Source organism: Phalacrocorax carbo, chromosome 7, assembly GCF_963921805.1.
Source record: "Phalacrocorax carbo chromosome 7, bPhaCar2.1, whole genome shotgun sequence".
NCBI classification, from domain to species: Eukaryota; Metazoa; Chordata; class Aves; order Suliformes; family Phalacrocoracidae; genus Phalacrocorax; species Phalacrocorax carbo.
In genome coordinates, this window is record NC_087519.1 from 20,290,408 (window position 1) to 20,305,505 (window position 15,098).

At 37.3% G+C, this 15,098-nt stretch overlaps 1 protein-coding gene across 10 annotated transcripts in view; it reads right to left on the minus strand.

The window, feature by feature from the left end:
- The window catches only part of HERC1 (HECT and RLD domain containing E3 ubiquitin protein ligase family member 1), a 118,270-nt gene that overhangs the window by 54,274 nt on the left and 48,898 nt on the right, over positions 1-15,098 (minus strand). For 9 of the 10 annotated variants that reach the window (XM_064456679.1, XM_064456678.1, XM_064456680.1 and 6 more), the window contains exons 20-25: positions 14,000-14,114; positions 13,785-13,905; positions 11,811-11,982; positions 8,103-8,409; positions 6,622-6,742; positions 6,288-6,339 (exon numbers count right to left, since the gene is read on the minus strand). In XM_064456679.1, coding sequence (XP_064312749.1) covers positions 6,288-6,339; positions 6,622-6,742; positions 8,103-8,409; positions 11,811-11,982; positions 13,785-13,905; positions 14,000-14,114 — 888 coding nt within the window. The remainder of the gene's footprint in view (positions 1-6,287; positions 6,340-6,621; positions 6,743-8,102; positions 8,410-11,810; positions 11,983-13,784; positions 13,906-13,999; positions 14,115-15,098) is intronic. The other variant, XM_064456685.1, reaches the window with a different exon arrangement.

The window sequence follows — 15,098 nt, forward strand, 5'->3', positions numbered from 1 at the left end:
TGCAGCTAAATGACAAAATAGTAAAGAAAAAATCTGCTACAACAGAAATTGTGCACTTTGGATATTTATTTTAAGGTCTAACCATAAGCCAAGAGTGTATTTTGGTTTTAATCAAGCCACTATGTATTTTATCATTTTGAAAAAGCACAATGTTATTTTGGATGAAATATTTACAGAATTGCAAAAGGGAACAGAAAATTTTTATTTTAGAACTAACAGAGATAATTTATTTTGTTATGATTCAAGACCAATAGACACCTGTATATTAAATACTATCTACAGCATGTATTAGATCTGTATGTTTATCACCTGGCAATTTCACAAGTCTATTTCCTATTACATCAGCATGTCATTGCACTACCTGAAACTTTACCATCAGTAACAAATGTACTCCTTCAAATGAGCATCAGTCATCAATCTGCAGTACTGGCACTTATGTATCACCATACATTTGATCTCATTTCCAGGAGAGTTTCATTAGACTCTATCCCTGGCACAAATGAGTGCAATGTCACTGGATTTATACCTTCATCAGCAGTTAACTGATACGCATCAGTTAAATATACATATCAACACAGAAGTTGGTATTTTATTGTTTTTGTAAATGCTGTTAGTTGACTTGGAGCTATGCAAGGTATTACAAGAAGGCAGACTCTGCACAAAAGAACTTCCCATCTGTATAGATAGGTAATGTCTGGAGACCTATGTGGAAACCTAACGTATGTTTAAATTCACTTTGAAATTCTAGTTTGAATTACCTTAAATAATCTACATAGACTTTTTAAATATTAATGTATGTTGTTCACCATGAGCTACATATATAATTTGGAGAATCACAACCCATTCACAGTACTTGTACAAATCTACATTAACATCTCATTTTTTCAAATCTGTCTGCAGGGTATTGGCTTCAAACATTATTAAGCATAGCCATTTTCAGGAAGAAGTCACACAAAATCATAGAAATTCACCTGTTGAAAACTTTCTTTCATCAGTGAGAGTGGGTTCCAATGGTAACAGCTGGATACTAGTTACCTTACCCTAATTTTAGTATTAATTCTTATAATACTTATTTTAAAGCTCTCTATTAAAAACTAAGTTATATGCTGAAGTGGCAGATGAGAAAGATAAGATAAATAGGACAGAGTAGAATAAAAGGGTGCTAAAATACTCAGTTTCATGTAGGAAGGAGTTTCCTAGTATATGCATGGTGAACAGAGCTCAAGGGAGAGGATAAATGAAGTCTCAGATTTCCTACAGGAACCGTAGCTGAACGACTACCAAGACCACAAAATGTTGCCAACATAGCGACAACTATTTCAAAAGCCTCCTTAATCCCTACAGTCTTTCAACAGCAGGAGAGCTTAAAGCATACCAAAGTGACATTAGTTTCCTATCCTCTACCTGTCCTACGCTACACTATGCCACTATGAAGCACAGCACAGAATCAAAGGATTTGTAAAGAAACAAAAAGCAATTCCAATGTCTTACATCATAAGCATTAGGAGACCTTTCAAGAATTAACAGAACATCAGATGAAAATTTAGTTTTGATAGTCAATAAATCTTATAAGAAAAGATGAGGTCTTAGCTAATCATTTTAGTATTAAATGCAGAAACATTTAAATGTAAGAACAATTTAAAATTTTTTCAAATTAGGAGAAAAGTCCAACAATTATGAGATACAGATTAAATGTAAAACAACAGAAGTTATAATTAGAAGTATAGAGCTTAAAAATAAAGATGTCGGAGGTCAAAGTAGTATACTTCAAAAGTAAACACGTTTAAGAATTAGGCCACACAAATCTGAAACAAAATAAATTTTTTTTTCCTTGAAGATGTTAAACATCAATAGAAGAATCAAAAGTATGATTGTATATTAGAGCTTAGCTTGATTCTGTGTAATATTAATTACACAGAATTGATTGCAGCTTAGCACTTCCATAAGCCTCTACAATCACATGAATAGAGTTGCACATAAGAATTAAGCTTACAGTGGGAAAAAAAAAGTTTACTTGTCCTTACAAGCCAGCTTGTAATAATGAGTTTTCTAAATGAATGTGGCACAGCTGCAATACATACTTGGTAAAACATAAAATATGTAGGGAAGCTATAGAGACAAAAAAAAATAAACATGCCATCAGTTACTTGCTTGAAGCTCTTCTTTTTTCTGGGGCTCAACTGGCCAAAAAGGAGTAAATACACTACACCACACAAGAATCAGAAGACAAAAGCAGACATTTGAAACAGAAGGTAACATATTCATAACATCTCTTCCTCATATTATTCTGACTTAGACTTAAATGACCAGTCTCATGTCAATCAATACAATAACATATCAAGCAGCAAAGTTTGGGGAAAAAAATACTTACTCTTGTTTTGAATTAGTATAGCCTAGGTAACAGACTTTCTAAATTCTCCACATTCTTTTCAGGGGAAAAAAATAATATACCCACTGTAACACAGTTACATGTATACACCAAGACACATTTACATCCCTTACTCAAACACGTTCTTTCAACTTCAAAATGCAGAACTCATAGTATTACAGGTACACAAAATTATTTCAATTTAATTTGGATTTCATTTAACTTGCTGCTTTTTTCAGTTGCTCAATTGCATTAGTAAAGTACTACAGAACAGACAAGCACACTGAAATTAATGGAATTAATATTTATGTAAAGTAAGAAAACCCAAGACTGAAGGGACACTCATTTACCTGTCTGCAACTATGTTTGTGATGGCACTGATAAATGCACATTCTTTACTGTTAAGTATTTCATGCAGTGTACAGCATCCCACAGGTACTGTACAGAATAGGTACGATATTTTGAGGCACACCCTCCAGATCTGCAAAATTGAAAATCTAAGCAACAACAAAATCCCAAAGAGCTCAGATATGAGAGGAAAAGAATCATATGCTCATCAACCCTTATGGCAAAAGTATTGAAAAAGACTTTTTCTGCAGGAATGGAAGGAAAAGTTTACTAATTAAGAAACAATTAAATAATACCAAGGAACAAGATACTCAGAGGATCCTCAGGCTGAAGTAGAAATACAACAGTCATATTTCTGAACCGATAAAATAAACGAAGGAAGAAGGCAATTAGATTAAAGATTGGACTGAGTGGCTAAGATGTTGAGTAAGGAGAGGATGCTTTCCTCCCGTACTCATCTGCAAGCCTGTAGGAACAACTTATAGTATTAGTAGTTTTTCTACTGCTAGTTTTCGATATTGCAGTTTATGAATAGGAACAGCTTTCATACCATAAAAATCAGATCATAACCAACAGTGAGATTCAATTATTACAGAAATGTGACCTGAATTTTCAATAATGAGTTGGTGCATTCAATAAAGAAAAGTTCTAAAAGAAGCCAGTCCACTCCAGAGGGAATTACCTTCTTGTCTATTACAAAAGAACCACTCACCGATGCCTTATACACACTACGTTATTTTGACAACTTTGCAAGGATCTAACACTCTGCATATAGTTGAGGATAAATTAACCCTACAAAACCTCAGCTGGAAATAACATATGTGGCCGTGGCCCTGTAACAAGTAGTATGGGTAAATTCTAGTAAACTTGTTAAAAAGAGATGGGAGGAACCTCATGCCCATATATTAAGGCAATTTTTTTAGTGAAAATTCCCTTTTAAGTCTCCAAAATTGCATAGCCTGCAGGGAAAAAACAACAGTAATAGAAGGAAATCTCTTCAGGAAATTGCAATTTGAGAAGTGTTTCCCATGTACACTTCTGTTGTAATGCATGATCATGCTCTGTACTCAAAATAGAGATCTTCCCTAGCATCTATAAAGTATACATGTTTCCTTCCTCTCCTCCTCGCTCAGAGGGACATAAAATCTTCCACATCTTCCACTCAAAAGCAGATCATATGTGGAAGGAGCACAAGGTACAAACACAAATTTGGAAAGAACATCTCAAAAAAACCCTAACAAATAAAAATACGCTGCTTGTTTCTCACTAAAATGTCTAATGGTTGCTTCAGGGGAATCTGACCTTGGTGGCACTTCAAAATCCAGCTGAAGAATATCTTGAGGAACAATGCTGGAGTCTTCTGTAGGTCATCTCTTCTACAGTGGTTTCCTTGCCATGAACAGGAAACCAGGCTTTTTCTAATGCTTCCATTTTAACAAATGTAGCCAATTCAAATGTAGATAGCTTATTCTGATGGAACTCCTTGATCTCTTTTGCCAGCCACTCAGGATGGAGCACAGCATAACACAAATATGCTGTAAGAATTCAGATTTCTCCTACGTTCAAGCTGAGGTAACAGTGAACATAAATGTTCCCCTTATTACTCACAGCATACCGCAAGAACAAAGATTAAACTGAAGGGCTTTTACCAGTCAAAACATCATTGATAGGTACTGCAATATTTCTAGCACTTCAGTGTGCTGGTTATGTTACAGGGGGTGGACAATCCAAAACGGCTGCAAGTTACATCTTCACCAAACACTGAGGCATGCTTCAGTTCTAGAAGATAACTAGGATTCACAAAACCAGGTATTTCATAAGAAATGAAAGCCCTTAAATAGCATGGAGCTGAACAGCTCATCCACTTGATCACACAGACCTTTGTAGATCTTTTCCTGACCTAGATCTAAGTATCAGGAATGTTTCCCTCTAAATGCACCCTGCATTCACTGGATGAGTCTAGTATTGGGTATCAACCAAAACTGTCATAAATATAATTCAGCACAAGTACAAAAGTTTTAATTATTGTATGCTAACTGACTTCCAGTTCTCAAAACCAGACAAAATAAGTACCTTGGGACAGCAAAATAAGTTCTCCAGTACCAGAAAACAGGTATCAGTACATGCTGTCAGTGTTCAATTTGCAAATGAGCTATTTGAGCTTCTTTAGGTTCTGGCTAAATTAACTGCATTTACCCCTGTTTCTCCTCAGTGTTACACACCTGGTGCAGAACATTCTTCTGTAATAAAAAGCTTCTATAGACTGGTTCGTTGATAAAGTCTGTTATTGCATTATTCCTTATTACCTGGAGCCCGTGACCAAAACCACCTCATCAGTATAACCAACAGTTCAAGAACCGTAATCCATAAGATACACTGTATCTCAGATCTAACCCAAGATGATTTCATGGATTACTTTTAGGCTATAAAGGAAAGTGAGTGCAGAGTTCAGTGTCAGATTCATGGCAAAGCTAAAAATGGTGGCTTCAAAGAATACGCTGCAGATAAGAATGCCGACAGAGGCTATCAGATCTTCTAACACTGAGAATGCCAACAAACATCCTGCTGTCACAGTATGAACAGCTCTAGTAAACTTCTTTACTTGCTCAACTGTTTCAATTGATTATCCATCTGCAGCTAATTCTTTTCCACCTTGTTTACAAATTGAAGTGTAATGAGCATTGCCACTGATAGTTTGCTTTATAATTCCAAAAGACTTCAAATCGCAAGCAACCTCCCAATTCTCTGCTTAATAACAAAGGCTATTGAAGTAGAAAACTCTTACATTACTTAACAATATTAAGGCTTCTGTAATTAAAGCATATCATAACCCAAGCTAATTCCTGTTAACCCTCTTCCCAAGGTTTTTACAGATACAACAGACATAGGTCATGATTCTAGCAGACACTCTGCATCATCCAGAGTGGTGGGATTTTTGGTCTCTCTATAAACAAACATTCTTCGCTCCCTCCGCTACCTTCTGTGAAGAAGCTCATTGAGGTTCCCCTGAATGAAGCAGCAAGAAAATGCAGTAAAAAGCTAAAAATCTGATTTATATTGGACTAACAAAAGAAGTGGTTGCTTGGTTCTGTAGGTGTGCTGGCATTGAAAGGATGCAAATATTGAAGCAGTATTTTCTGGATACGAGTTCTCCATGTTCAAGCACATTTTATGTTAAAAGTTCATTGTTAGTACATGAGTAATGTATTCCACTTAATACTGAACTTCTCTGCCAATTTTTCCTTCCTGAAGTTACTCGAGTGAAAACAGAAAGTTCCTAATTCACTTGACCTCTCAGAAATCCTCACTTGCTTCATAAGAACATTGCAATTCTAGAAACTAGAATAGTTATAACCTAGGAAATACTACAACCAAGCCACAAAGCAACAGAACTTAGCACAACAAACAACAGGTAAGAATTATTGTATATGTATTTAAACTCAGTATTTATACTCAGTTTTAACATCCTGATTTCCGTTATGTACTGTATTTAATTGCAAACACATTTTAACTTAAGAAAAACTAACATATTTTTCAGGTCAATATTCAGTAGGTAAACAATAAAACTTACCCCTCTTTCTGTGTGATGATGCCAAATCCAAATCAACATTTCGTCTTCCACTCTAGATTAAAAGATCAGTAAAAGCCTCATTTCTTTAGGTGAACTTGAACTTAGGTGGTGCATAATATTTGAGTATTTAAACTGCAGGCTTCACCCACAAAAGTTAGAAAATTAACAGCTATAATAATTTCAATTGATTTTGTACCACCATTACTTTCTCTTAACAATGGTGGTTATTAGAAGAGATCTCTACACTAAAACATAGTGCTAAACAAATGTTTAAGATGTACTTCCCACCTAAATATTTTTACAATTTCTAAATATATAATGCTAGTTTACTTACCAGTGAATAACCTTCCTCGTCTGATTCCGGCTGAGATAAATCAGATTCACTTCTTGACTTAATCAGTCTGTAGTTTGAGTTTGCATGGGTTGAGCGACTTTCTGCAGTAAGACTTTCACTCCTGCTTCAGGTGTACACACATGCATGCATGGACACACACAGAGAGTGAGAGAGAGAAACAAAATACTGGTATTAGGCAAAAGTAAGATTTGATAGTAAAATTTAGCAGGTACCACAGTTTTATTTGGGAGCAAACTCCCACAGAACATCACAAGACCACACCAAAGAGCAGAAAAGTAATCTGATGGCTTCAATTATTATGCTTACAAAGGGTATTAGTAAACTTTGCTACTTCTTAACACCCTTACTCATCAACTGAACAAATGGCAACCTCAAATGACTGATCATTCAAGTGCCTTGGTAAGTATTACATAAAGTATATAGAAATTCTGCTGAGCTAAGAGGACAAGAAAACAGAGACAGAGTAAGTAGGTGAAAAAGCACTGAACTTATTAAAAACCCACCCATAAAATGCATCCTAAAGTTGATATGCTAGAGATGAAAGCCACTTTGATAATGACAGAGGCAGCCACCCATGCTTTAGGGACTAGATTTCCAAAAAGAGGCAAAAAGAATAAAAGGGTACTGAATATATATAATCTCCTTTTGAACTCTCCATCAATATCTTCATTTAAAATATCAGGGCAGAGTTTCTGCACACTAGAAGCTTAAAGTAGACTCAGGAGTTCACTGGTAGCACCAGCTACCCAATTCCTGTGTTATATACTAATACACACACACACAAAGACCTCTAGAATAAAAGTTTAAATGGGTCAAGTTTAGAATAAAACTGTGTTACCAAGAACACCTCAGGTTATGAAAATTAAAATACATTATGTAGTACTTATACTATTTAAGTTACACACTTCTCCAATTCAGTGAGCTGTCTGGCTTTATTTTGTTATCCTATACCTAACAAAATAGTCTTACACATGCCAATAAAAATCAATCATGAATGACACCTTTTTCATAACAGGCTTTGAAACTTTTGCTTTTAAACATATCCTACAGACTTTTTTCGGACACTACTGTATAGGACATTGGAAAAGTTCAAGAAAATACAAACATGGTTATAAAACAATCCAAGCACATAAAGACATCTCAGGAAAAAGAATTAATTTTTCCAATTACCTCAGATTATTTGTACACCTGATGATCTGCGCTTCATTACTATCTATCACTAAGCCCAACTTTGGAAAGTAAATATGGTCCACATAGAATAAAATTCTTGTTACAGCTTAATTAATGTGGACAAGGAAAATTGAGAAAAATCACTATTCTCAACAAAAACATAACACTGCTCTGGGCAAAATCTTCTTCAAAATAAATTCTAAGAATCCTCAGAGGAAAACTGAGGTTATTTTATCAATTATCAAGGAAGAAGAGATGAGTTAACTATAGTAAGAGTCAGCAAACCCCACCTTGTCATGAGTCCAATCCCCTCAGGAGTAGTAGAGGGAAGTTGCTGTAACTGTCCATCCTCCCTTCGTTTCTGGAGCTCCTCGATAACAGGGCTTACTCCTAAGATCAACAAGGCACATCTGTGGATCACAGAGTTGCATGCAGCAGTATACACATCTTGACCTTCCGTAAGATCAGTACTGATTCTTCGTTCCTGCTGAGACTGAGGAGGTGGATCATCAAGTCTAGTCCCTGTCCCAGTGTTCATCCTATCTCGATCCCGACTGCGAGCTACTTCACGGGCTGATAGGAAACATTGAAATATTTCTGTAACGTGCAACACAAAAAGAAGGTCTTAACTCCTAGACAAAGCTACACATAATGAAATATTCATCTACATCTTGGGCCAAAAACTGCCCGCTACAAAGAACAATGAATATTTTTCCAACAGTAAAAGAATACATTAGTAATACAAAGCTATAAAAGAAGTAATGCAAACAGGTTAAACAAAGCATTTACACATTTCAAGTTTAAAATAAAGACGACAATACTAGTTGACAGAACACTACACATTCTTTCGATGTCTTACTGCAACCTAACTCCTGTTTGGATAGCATCGAAGAGAAAGAGATGATTTCATGTTTGCCTTTTAGCAGATATATATAAAGTAATGCTTCTATAAATCTGTATTCCAGACACCAGCATATCTGTAATTCAATACCAAAACAGTTTGAGGCTTTTATTAGCTTTGGTCAGTACAATAAAGATCCTATCAAAATTCTTCACCTTCACTTTGCTTAATTCTGATGTTGTCTTAGGTGCCAGATCCTTCTAAAGAAGCTGTGTGAGAGACCACATCATCTGTCCAAAGACCTAAAGCTCTCGACTTAATCATTTTAGTTTTAAAGATGCAGATCCCCTTTGGAACGGCAAAGGTAAACCCAAACACTTCCTTCATTGATAGTTAGAAGCAGCAAGGCATCAAGGATGCAAACTGAACTCTGCATGTCAGGATCAGCTTCCCTTAGGATCTCCAGTAAAAGAGTCATCATCTTCCTATATATTCACGCATGTAACACTACTGTCTGTCTGGATATTTCTGGATACATTTCCTTTATTGTACCTAGAATCCATGTCCAGGTAGAACTTGAGAACACTGGGCATTTGTCCAGAATAACTGCATATCAAGCAGTAAAAGTATATTCCACCTACTGAACAGGTAACACATGTACACCTTCTAGTATATAAATTACTACAGGAGCTTGACCCCTACAAATCAACGGGCCCTGACGACATCCACCCAAGGGTGATGAGAGAGCTGGCTGACATCATTGCAAGGCCACTCTCCATAAGCTTCGAGAAGTCATGGAGAACAGGGGATGTCCCAGAGGACTGGAGGAAGGCAAATGTTATCCCTATCTACAAGAAAGGCTCGAGGGAGGATCTGGGTAAATATAGGCCCATTAGCCTTACTTCAATCCCTGGGAAAGTTATGGAACGAATCCTCCTGGGGGCCCTCACAAGTCAAATGAAGCACGTGATTGGGAAAAGCCAGCATGGATTCACTAAAGGCAGATTGTGCTTGACAAACCTCGTGGCCTTCTACGACAAAGTGACTTGCCTGGTTGACATGGGGCGGGCAGTGGACGTTGTTTACCTGGACTTCTCCAAGGCCTTTGATACGGTCCCCCACAGCCTCCTCCTGGAGAAATTTATGTGTTATGGCCTGGACAAGTGGTCTGTGCAGTGGGTGGGGAACTGGCTGACAGGCCGCACCCAAAGGGTGGTGATAAATAGCTCCTTCTCCAAGTGGCAACCTGTCACTAGTGGAGTCCCCAGGGATCAATATTGGGCCCAATGTTATTCAGTGTCTTTATAAGTGATCTGGGTAACAGGATCAAGTGTAGCCTGATGAAGTGTGCTGATGACACCAAGTTGAGTGGGGAAGTAGACACTCCAGAAGGGAGAGCTGATCTGCAGGGAGATCTGGATAGGCTGGAGGAGTAGGCCAGCAAGAATGTTATGAGGTTTAGCAAGGAGACGTGTACAGTCATGCACCTGGGAAAACATAATCCGGGAGTGCAGCACAGACTGGGATCCACCTGGCTGGACAGCAGCTCTGTGGAAAGGCACCTGGTGGTCCTGGTGGACAGAAAGCTCAACATGAGCGAACAGTGTGCTGCTGCAGCCAAGACGGCCAACAGGATGCTGGCTTGCATCGAAAAGGGCATCACCAGCAGAGACAAAGAAGTCATTATCCCACTCTACTCGGTGCTTGCCAGGCCACACCTGGAGTACTGTGCACAGTTCTGGTCCCCGCTATACAAAAAGGATGTGGACAGGCTGGAAGGGGTCCAGAGAAGGGCCACCAAGATGATCAAAGGATTGAAAAGCCTGCCATATGAGGATAGGCTGGGAGAAATGGGTTTGTTCAGCCTTGAGAAAAGGAGGCTTAGAGGGAATCTCATCACCATGTACCAGTACTTAAGGGGTAGCTACAAAGAAGATGGAGACTCCCTTTTTACGCAGAGTCACATGGAGAGGACAAGGGGGAATGGGCACAAATTGCTCCTGGGGAGATTCCAATTGGACACGAGAGGAAAATTTTTCACAGTGAGGACAGTCAACCACTGGAAAAATCTCCCCAGGGGAGTGGTTGACTCGGCCACATTGCAGATCTTCAAGAGTCGTCTGGACAGGGTGCTGGGCCATCTTGTCTAGACTGTGCTGTTCCTAGAAAGGTTGGAGTAGTTGATCCCTGAGGTCCCTTCCAATCTGTCATTTTGTGATATAAACAACTGTGAGAAAAACAGTGATGACAGCAGAGGCTGGAAAAAGTTAAGCCTTCTAACAGTATCTGGAGGAACAATATTTGGAAAAGAAAAAAAACCATTATGTATCTATGAAAAATATTTCAAGTGAGCCAATTTCATTTTTAAAGCTACATACATTCTACAGTAACTTTCTATTATATTGTTAGGCTAATGACAGAAAAAAACAACTGAGTGTTGACTGTACGTTGCTTCACTAAAATGGGAAAAATTAAGTATCAGCTACCCCATTGAGCCTGATTACAGGACCAAGTCAATATATCAAGTCTTTGAAGTATACCTTTTTCAAGCTATCTTCTGAAGAAACAGGTTTTTTAGAAAACCTGTGACAAAGATTGCAAATAGTGTTACTAATGACAAACTTTGACTAAAACCTCCACATTTTCAATAGATTCAAGATGAAATATTAAAAGATAAAGTGAATTCCAACTCAGTCAGCCCACTGTTACAACAGCAGGTTTGTATCCAAACTTCAGAATAACATTACCCTTCAAAGCTTATTACATACAAGAAGAACACATACAAACACAGCAAAAATTCTATATATAAATACTGATGAAAACTCAGAGATCTATTGAACAGAAGTTTAGAGAAAACAATATGAAACCTATTAGTCTCGTAGACAGCACATATAAGACGTGTTGGTATATGCCAGATGCCCTGAGAATTGCCCATAAAGGCAGGCCACTTGCCCAGTATTCACACTCCCTTGTGTCAAAAGACTTTTCTGACCCAATAAAAACACTACACAATTTTATAAAAATACACTCCTCACAGTGTTTATCCAGGCAAATATTTCATAATCTTCTAAATATTTTCACCATTTTCTCTTCGAGAGAAAAATATATTGTCCTTCCAAAGCACATTACATTATTGACACATGTAACTAGTACTTACTACCAGCTGTCATAACTTCATGTTCTCTTTCCTCCTCTTCATCTTCTTGTTCTGGGTGTCCTTCTTCTCTGTCACGTTCTGCCTGCTCCTCCATTTCCGCTTCTTCATCAATCGTACGAGTAAAAGAATGTTCTTGAGTATCAACATCAGCAGATTCTTGGTTATCTAACATCTTGATTAAAAAAAACATATATACAGTTAAATTAATCCTCACTAAAATGAAAGATGAACATAAAGGACATAGGTATTTAATAAGTTATCTTCCTATCAAGAAGATACTTTTGATACTCTGTGAAATAAACAACAAAGACAGCTGTTTACATTCAAGGCTTTAAATACATAAGTTAGAAAATTTAATTTCCCTTTAATAACTATTACTCAGATTATTTGCAGAAAAACGTCTCCTTGTAATGCTTGCATAGACTCTACACTCAGGCTTTGACATTTTGGCATCAAAGCCTTTAGCAACCACATGCTATTGTCTCATAAAATTTTCTCCCTTTAAAAAGGACATGAATATGATAAAACATACTTGGCTGGATATGATTTTGTTAAAGTGACACCAAATATGCTCCCATTTTTATTATTAATGGTCCTGAATTTGCAGTTCTTTTCCTCCCTTTTATTTTGATGAAATTAAACAGATGCACACCCCAAGGTTAGCGTATGATATGCACAAGAATAGTAATAGTTTTAGGCTTTGAATTTAAAAAATTATTTTGATTGAGTTGATGTATTTGGGTTTATGCTTTCCTTCAATTTGAGGATAAAAGTGCTGATCACCACAGTACTTACAACCTAACAGACAATTTTTAATGTAGGAAACAGATGTAGACAATCTGAAGACAGCAAAGCTTTAAATATAAAACATACAGTTACATTAGTGGTTTTGGAATACATTAGAAGGTAATTAATCCTACAATTCTTAGGACATACACATCCCACTGGCACAAGTCATCTGCCCTCTCATGGCAGTCTTCCTTTCTGAAAAAACAGAAGGTCTTGGTAGCAGCAGACCACAGTCACCATTTTTCTGATGCCTCTTATTTGCTCTCCTCATTCTATCATTAAGCCTGTGCACACTATGCAAATGCAAACCAGCTATTTTTTTCCCCAAGAGTATTAAATCTGAGATCTCCCTGAAGCAACAAATCTACTGCATACATTTAATTTGCTGTATTGCATCTGCACAATAAGCTTGAGGATTTCTGGGAGTAGTTGAACTTACTGCACACACACAGTACACAGCACCTGATTGTGAGCATACACAACAGCTATAACATGAAGCAACACATTTATTATGCGTATGCTCAGTAAGCCAGAGAACCACCAAGATTAAGGTATGCATACTGTCCTGTGTACACACACCACATCCAATGCTTTCAGAAGCACTGAATCTCTTGTAAATATGTTAGGGCATGAGAAAGGAAGGGGCAAAGACACATATCCCCTTAATATTAATTAAAAGGAGGAAACAGTAGCTGTAAAATGATGTTAAGAGTGAAATGAGAATCTGGCCAGGGAAGAAGGAAAAAGGGTGGAGTAAGGCAGGGAAGGGGAAGAGAGACGTACAGAGAGGGACAGAGATCAGAGGCCCAGATAACCAAGTTGGTTTCAGGAATGGCAGCCAGACTAAGCTGTGGCCTATTCAACATAGCTAAGCAATCTGCAGCTAAGTTGAAAGCTTCTGTGGTATATCAAACTAGTGCTATGTTTACAGTTAAAAGCCGGCTTCAGGCTATGCTTGAGTCAAATATTGTCAATCACTCATTTGTTTCAATTGATTTAATACCGCATGTACTACAGTTTTATGGACTCCTAATTATACATTGCCCATTTTCATTTGAAAATTCCTGGAAGTTCTTCAACAAGGTAGAACAAAAATACAAGCAACATATATGAAACTAACATTATGTAATATTTTCTTAATACACAGTAAAGCCTGAAGAACTGAAGAGAGATTTACAATCTTACCCATCTGTCTCTTGAGGATGATCTAGTCTGAATAAGCTCCATGTTCTTGCAGGCAAGCAAGCGACTCCGAACTTTATATACACAACGGTACACTTCTGCCAAGGCTTTGCCAGGCTGGTACCTACAAAAAAAGAGACCCAAAAGAGAAAAACATCATACAAACTTTCTTTTAAAAACTGAAGTTGAACTTTTAAAAGCATCTTTAAGTTACTTGCCTGCTCTCACCACAAGCTTGACTAAGTAAACTTGTATGTTTCAGAAGAGCTGCCAGAACAAATCTGGACACAGCATCTAGGAGTGATTCATTACTTAAAGTTGCAGTATCCCAATCTGAAAATAGAAAGGATTCATCAAAATTGGCTGCTGTTTCCAACAAATATATTTTCAATGACATCATGAAAAAAAAATCTTCACCCATTTAAATCTTTCAATCTAGAAATAGTTTTAATGCTTAATAAGTTTAGCATCAATAACTTACAAATACATTGCTTCAGACAAATGTGTTTTGATCTGCTCAAGGTACTTGAGTCTAACAATTGGCCAAGGGCAAGCACACAAACTGCCACCAGAGACTCAAAGAGCTGTACTTTGGGTGCAACTCTCTTGCAATCAAGGATACTGAACTGAAGCTCTTCTCTTTACTGAGCCACTGATTTACATGGAACTTATTTAGAAACACACCATATTTGAGACTTTCTGCTCTTTTACATGTGATTGAGTCCACATTCAAGAATTATTTCACTTATGATTAAAAACCCTTATGTCCAGTCGGAAATCCAACTATTAACACAAGCACAAGCTTCACTGCTAATACTACCAAGAGACATTTTCAGGTCTCAAAATTAAGGTTCATCCAGCATTGTCAGAAACTGACTTTTTAATTTTGAAATTATTTTTCCCCACCTTAAAAAGAACCATTACGAAAATAACATTGTTCTACTATTTGAACAGGCTGCCCAGGGAAGTGGTTGAGTCACCATCCCTGGAGGTAGCTAAAAGATGTGTAGATGTGGTGTTTAGGGACATGGTCTAGTGGTGGACTTGGCAGTGCTAGGTTAACGGTTAGACTTCATGATCTTAAAAGGTCTTTTCCAACCTAAATGATTCCGTGATTCTGTGATTCCACTGTAAAATAACCTAACTGCCAAGCAAACCTCCACAAGGCACCATAATTTTTTATGGGGGTAAAAAATATTAGTGTCCCACTTTGTTACAGGTATCTTCATAGCTTTTTTCAATGAAATATTATCTATGAATACTTGCAAGCTGCTGGAGAAATCAGAAAAACTTACCTGGCCACATAAAGATTAGTCT